The sequence below is a fragment of the Gekko japonicus genome, unplaced genomic scaffold, assembly GCF_001447785.1.
Source record: "Gekko japonicus isolate JY-2015 unplaced genomic scaffold, Gekko_japonicus_V1.1 scaffold1751, whole genome shotgun sequence".
In the NCBI taxonomy this organism is placed as follows: domain Eukaryota; kingdom Metazoa; phylum Chordata; class Lepidosauria; order Squamata; family Gekkonidae; genus Gekko; species Gekko japonicus.
The window spans coordinates 135,916-142,976 of NW_015171554.1; the positions used below are offsets into that span (position 1 = coordinate 135,916).

The 7,061-nt window shown below is 42.8% G+C and overlaps 1 protein-coding gene across 1 annotated transcript in view; it reads left to right on the forward strand.

Moving 5' to 3' along the window:
* The first annotated feature begins 375 nt into the window (after nucleotides 1–375).
* Nucleotides 376–7,061, forward strand: part of EDAR (ectodysplasin A receptor) — a 28,827-nt gene continuing 22,141 nt past the window's right edge. Inside the window, exons 1-3 of the mRNA XM_015419715.1 lie at nucleotides 376–435; nucleotides 887–1,009; nucleotides 3,373–3,554. Of these exons, the coding sequence (XP_015275201.1) occupies nucleotides 385–435; nucleotides 887–1,009; nucleotides 3,373–3,554 (356 nt within the window). The 5' untranslated portion in view covers nucleotides 376–384. The remainder of the gene's footprint in view (nucleotides 436–886; nucleotides 1,010–3,372; nucleotides 3,555–7,061) is intronic.

Here is a 7,061-nt window from a genome sequence, read left to right on the forward strand (position 1 = left end):
TGTGGCAAGCTAGAGAAGTGATGAGTTAGAGACACCCCCTCTTTGGAGTAATTTTACACAAGGAGCATGTGAGAAAGGGACTTAACACCAAAGAAAGAGGTGGTAAGAATCTTAAGACTGGAGGCTGTGCACAGAGCAGCTGAAAGTGAGCAGGAACATTCAGGACTGAATATCCCATAGTAAAACACCTGGATTAAGGAATAGGGGGGGAATTACTGAACAGGGATATAAAATGGGGTAGTGTGGGATTTTTCCGCATACCTGTAAAATCTGAACCTGCAGTCAGAACAGGCATCAAAGTATCAAAGTTTAGTATGGTGGCTTAATGTGGCATTTTTCTTGTACTAACGCATCTTTTTGTTACAGACAAATCACCAGGATAATATGGTACGCCTGGGAGAATGTAAATGGACTCAAATGTTCCCTTTTCTCATGGTAGGTATTTAAATAAAGTACTTAAATTAAAGAGGGCTGTTATTTTTAAAAAAAAAACAAATTCATAATACACTTAACCTGGGCTAAAATTCTGTACCCAGTTGTTTCAGAGTAAGTCTGTTTGAGATTCATGCACTTTTATAAAAAAATTTTTACATCCACCCACTTATCGTTTTGAAGAAGGTGAGATTCTCTAGAAACTAATTTGCTTGTTATTCTTTTCATTCCTTTTGAAGCCAATTTGTGTATTTAATAACATATTTTCCACTCTTTCTGCATTCTTGTAGTATTCAAATGTACACACAATCTTGTGTATAACTCTTCCCATGAATATTTGTCCAGTAAAAACCAGTGGTTTTACTCCCCAGGACATCTTGATTTGACAAACATGCTATATGCACTGTGGCATAACTGTGTAATGAAAATAACCAATATTTACCTTTGGTGGCAGGTGTCACTTGTGTATTCTGCTAATGCTGAGTATTCTAACTGTGGTGAAAATGAATACTACAACCAGACAACTGGAACATGCCACGAATGTCCACAGTGTGAACCAGGAGAAGAACCCTACATGGTAAAGAGAAATTTTCTTAGGATACCTTATTCTAGGGGTAGTAATCTGAAAATTCATGTCACATAAGACATTATTAACTAGATTCCACACAATAGCATATTTGCTTATTGAAATTCAGTTTAAAATATAACATTCCAAGTTCCCTTTTCCATATACCAGATATGAGTGGGGCAAATTTGGCTGCCATGCAACACAAATGTGGGTCACAGAAGAAAGGGAACGAACACTTAAGTACATTCATGGATCATGTAATGTATTGAAATGATTACATGAATCACCTCATAGGACTCCCATGTTAAGCTTCGAGCCAGACCAGGGCTCCTCTGAGCGAACTTCCTATTGGTCGCTTCGTAACAGCGACCAATCAGAACGATACCATTCCCTAGGAGGGAAAGACTCCCATTGGTCTTTATTCTAGCAATCTCATTGGTTGTTATTTGTAAATAGGCGTGGCTACATTAGCCCGGTTATGTTTAAAAGGAGCATAAGCTCCCACTGTTTTCTGTTCTGGTTTCTTACTGAGTTAGTGCTTGCTCGTTACTTCCAATAAAGCTGAATCACTTGCTGAATCACTGTACGAGTCCTTTGTTAGCGCGATCTAACAGATCACACACACGTGAACACACATTGCTGTTCTACAATATCAGTGAAGAAAATTATTTCATTTATCAGGCTTCTACATGATATCATTATTCTAAGTCTCTCCATCCTTGGGAAATGGCTGCTGAATTCCTGTCACAAGATAAGAAAACACCATAAGAACATAAGAGATGCCAATGTTGGATCAGGCCAAAGGCCCATCCAGTCCAACACTCTGTATCACACAGTGGCCAGAAATACCAGTGCCATCAGGAGGTCCACCAGTGGGGCCAGGACATTAGAAGCCCTCCCACTGTTGACCCCCCCCAAGCACCAAGATGACAGAGCATCACTTGCCCCAGAGCCCCTATCTATACCTTGTGGCTAATAGCCACTGATGGACCTCTGCTCCGTATGCTTATCTAATTCCCTTTTGAAGCTGTCCATGCTTGTAGCCGCCACCACTTCCTGTGGCAGTGAATTCCAAGTGTTAATCACTCTTTGGGTGAAGAAGTACTTCCTTTTATCTGTTCTAACCCCGACCGCTCAGCAATTTCATGGAGTGCCCACGAGTTCTTGTATTGGGACACCATCATGTTCCAAGTAGCGTTTTAAAGCTGGCTGGCACAGGCAGCTAGACAAGCTATGATTCCCTCTGGGTGTGTTCAGATGCTCAGCTAATCCCACCATTATGCCGGCTCAAATTTGATTCCGATCTTTTTAATCCATCCTTGCACGACCAGACATCCCCCGGGGGAATCGCCTTACCACGCCCTGCTTCCGCTGTGGATTGTCTAGACAGCATCCACTGAAGGAGGCATGCACTGTGGGGGGTTTTTTTGTGCATAGGCATAATATTGCGGCTTTGTTTATCCGCGCATGCGCAGAATCAAGATTTTTTAAAATGGCACCAGACCATCCCGAACGGGCACCATTTTTAATTGCGCGCTGGAATGATCAGATGGGGGGAAATCCGCGAGTGGCCCGTCGGAACCAAAAACTCCAGATTTAAAGTAGTATCTTTTTAGTATGGCTCCGAGGTGTGGCAAAACAGGATGCTCACGGAAGACGGACGATTCCCAGATGTTGATGTCTGGACATTACATTTAAATCCATGAGGCACCCGTGCCTCACGCGGATCTAAATAGCCGTCTGAACGCACCCTATGAGGCACTTTCAGATAATCATATTGCATCAGAAACATCATTTGGCCTATACTCTGTAGCCTTGGACTGCCATTACATTTTAAGAGGGGCCATATTTTGTACTGCGCAAAGTTGAAGGGCCAACAACAATTCAGCTCTGCCCATACCTATGGAAGCCAAGATGGAGGCAAAGGCCTCTTTAACACTTTCTTCCTGGTCTTATTGGCCACAGAAACTCTGCCAGAGCTTTTTTGCTTTTTCATGTCTCAGTTGCTCACTCCTGTTTGTCATTGTCTTGGCTTGCATATGAGAACCAGCAGCTGAGGTGCTTAAGGGGGAAAATTTTGACAGAGCCTCGATTCAGATGACTGAGAACTGCTACACGTTTTGTTCACTATACTGAGTTTGGAAACAATATAGCAGAAAGATCTGAAGGAGGCCTTAGAAATGCAAGGCATTCTCTTTCTCCCCCCACCCCCCCACAGTGTTCCCATTTAATCTTAAAATCATTAAAGCGAAGAATGGATCACAAAATTAGCCATCAAATTAAGAAACCACAAATGTGGGGGGGGGGGGAACCTGCTTGTATATTCTTTTCCTTAAAGGTTAATAAAAGGCTAACTTTCTTATTCCCCACAGACATGTGGATATGGCACCAGAGATGAAGATTATGGCTGTGTCCCTTGTCCATCTGAGAAGTTTTCCAGAGGCGGGTACCAGATATGCAGGCGGCACAAGGACTGTGAGGGGTTCTTTAGGGCAACAGTAATGACCCCTGGCGATCAAGAGAATGATGCAGAATGCGGGCCTTGTCTTCCTGGGTAAGAATCTAATTACAAGCCTTTGGTCTCTCTCTCTCTCTCTCTCTCCATGCCACCTTCTGCATCTGATTAAGTACATGATAATTATCTCTATGTACATAATAAAAAACTCCTTGCAAACAATGTTTTAAATCAAAGAAAATAACGGGTCTATTAAAGTGAATGAAATATAAAACCAGAATCATATGGAAGGAAACAGAGGGGGTGAAACTTTGGCCCACAAATAGAAAGTGTAGCTGTGCACAGTATTAGAACACATTGCAGAAACATGGCATATTGTTAATAAAAATCACCAGATGAAATCAATATTGTTTCTTGGCTACCAGAGGAGATTTAAATGACTGACGGAAAATCAACATGGCCACAGTATGGTTCTCATTTTTTTTTTGCACAAAACTCTACTGTATTACCATATCTCTTTCAACAGTGGCATTACACACACCAATGGCATTAAAAAAACGCACTACATCATTTCAAAGTACTGCTGTTTACTGCCTTGAGTCTGAGGCGACACAACAGGATAGAAATGTTTCCAAAAAATAAATATTACCAAGTAGAGACAAAACATGTCTCTACTTTATGTTTTACAAGGCTGGCTATTTATTTATGTATTAGAGAATTCTGGAGTCCCAAAGAGCCGTGACCATTCTGTACAAGGAACACATTTTAATAGCACTATTCATGAATAGCAATTCTAGGGAGCTTCCACTGGATAACAAAAACTACTCTTTGACAAGGTTATTTAAGGGGTGGTGGTTGTTTGACAATAGTACCAGTTTTGTTCTTCAGTGATAAGAGACCAACAGCTAAGGAAGGAAGAACCAAAAAAAAAATGGTTTGGGGGCACTGTTCTGTGGAGTTTTTTCGTTTCTTATACTTTTTTCATTCAAAATAGCATCAGAGAATGCTCATCATTAACTTGCTTACAATATATGGGAAATTCATACACATATATATCACTGGTATATGATTTTGGTTTTTGATATTGTTTAGATTATGTTTTAATTGTTTTAAATTTACTGTATATACTTATTGTTGTGACTTGCCCTCAGCCCTGCAGTTCAGGGAAGGGCGGGCTAGAAATTTAATGAAATAAATAAATAAGCCAGAAGTTAAAAATTAGGATATTATAAATGGCCCTCCAGACAAAATAACTTTATTTTATAGGTATAGGTATGGTGTATACATTCGATACCCCAATTTCAGGTGTATGAATGAGACTCTTGTGCCGGGAGGTCATTTGCCAACTCCTAGTCAAACATTAGCCAACCTTTCTTCTTCTTTTTTAAGCAGGGGTGGTATGTGTTCGAAAGGATCAGTTAGCTCTGAAAGGGGTAAGCCTATATCTCTCCCATCTACTGATTCTTCCTGAAGTTGTCACCTACAGTAACATTACAAAATAAACACTGTGTTGACCCCCTCTGTACAGACATTTGCTTCATAATCAGAGGTCATTTCGGGGGAGAACGCGGGGGAACACAGTTCCCCCGGGTGAGGTGCAGGGGGCGGGGCACATGACGAAGCCCCGCCCCCTGCTTCCGGCCGCCCCGCTTCCAGCCCTCATTCAGCCAGGAGGAGGCAGGAGAAGAGGGAGGGTAAGTTGCTTCCTCCCCGCCTCTCCCCACCTCTCCCCACCCCTGCCTGCCTGGGGCCAGGGAGGGCCTTGGCGGGACTTCCTCGCACTCCCACTGGCCTTGCAGGTCCACCGCCGGGCCCCTGATGTCAGGGGGTGTGGCATATGCTAATGAGTTATGCTAATGAGTTCCCCTAGCTCTTTTTCTACGAAATGACCCCTGTTCATAATATGTCAGTCCATCATTAGAAATAAAAATCCTGTTCCGTTGCTTTGTAACTCACCTTCTTAGGACCAGTCCACAGGGTGAAACAGTAATTTCAGAGTGGCTTTGCTCACAGTATTAAATGTTGTAGAATTGCCTTGTTAAAACCATCCTGACGTCATAGTCTCAATCTACATTCTCTAAAGCAGCACTTCTTAACCAGTGGTCCGTGTACCACCTCTGGGACATGGAGTTTTCATAACAATTACTAAGAACTCATTCACCCTCAAGTCCCATGTCGACCTGTAATGATATATTTTGTTAAAGAACAAACATTTAAAGGTCCATCTCTTGAAAAGTGTTTTTTTTTAACTATAATTGTGAGGTTCTTTGACAGAGTGATTGGGAGGCAGGGTTGCCAACTCTGGGTTGTGGAAATACCTGGAGATTTTGGGGGTGCAGCCTAGGGGGGAGGGATTTAGGGAGGGGCAGGGCCTCAGTGGAGTATAATACCATAGAGCCCACCCTCCAAAGCAGCCATTTTTTCCAGGGAAACTGTTCTCTGTATCCCGGAGATGAGTTCTGATTCCGGGAGCTCTCCAGGCTGCACCTGGAGGTTGGCAACTCTGTTGGTAGGACACAAAATACCAAAGACTGTGAATCACTGTTCTAATCACTGTCTTCTAGTATTGTCCTTGATAAGACGTCCTGAGATATTACCATGCAAAGGCTCTTTCACAAGACTATTTCGCAAAACTGTTCATGTAAATATTAAGGGCACCGTGGTACCCTCCTTATCTCAGAGTAAGGCAGAGGTTAGACAGGGTGCCTTATAAAAATGTCATGCACCCTGACTTTTCTTGCATCGCTTCTTCTCTTAACCTCATACTTTGGTTTCTTAAACCATCTTCCAACATTTTTTACATGTCAGGTGCAGCCTCAAGTAACATCCAGGAAACTAGGTTTTAAAGTTCATTTGAACTAAATGTGTACAGAAAGTGCAGTGGCATGGCTTCTAGCACTGTCCTGAATCTCTTTTGCACGAACAAAAGAACAATTTGTCACACTGTATTATGATGACAAAATCAATTTCTTCTGCACGGTGTGACTGTTTGAATAGATTAAAAACCCCTTCGCTGTTGCTCCAAACTACCCGTATTTTCATATATAAATATATAACTGGCCAACCGGGATTGGTGATAACTCACGTCTTCATGTTTTTCATGTTCTTCATTTGCAAATAATTATGAAATACCCACAGCATGCTATTTCAAGAGACTCTCCTGTCCCCTGTATAGTAGTAAAAATACAGAGACACAAACCCAAATCTAATCCAATAATCAGTTGTTATTTCACAGCACACTGCCTTCAAATTAGCTCATCCTAGTAGGGTTGCCAGCTATGAGCTGAGAAATACCGGGAGATGGGGGTGGTGGAGCCTGAGGAGGGGGGGGGGGTTGGGGGGATCGCCAAGTCCCACCTGGAAGTGGGAAGTCGGCAACCCTACTTCCTAGTAACAGGAAACCTTGGGACCTGGTTTTATCAGCCACTTTTCAGGAGCAGAATCTTGATCACTTGCACAAAACCTCAGGTTCTAGGGCCAATATGGAAGACAAGGGGTGGACCCGCGATACTCATGGGGGGGAGGGAGGCAGAGGAGGAAGCAGCAGGAGGAGGTAAGTACCCCCCCATCCTGCCAGTTCCCCCTGTCCTCCACCCCCCTTGATCG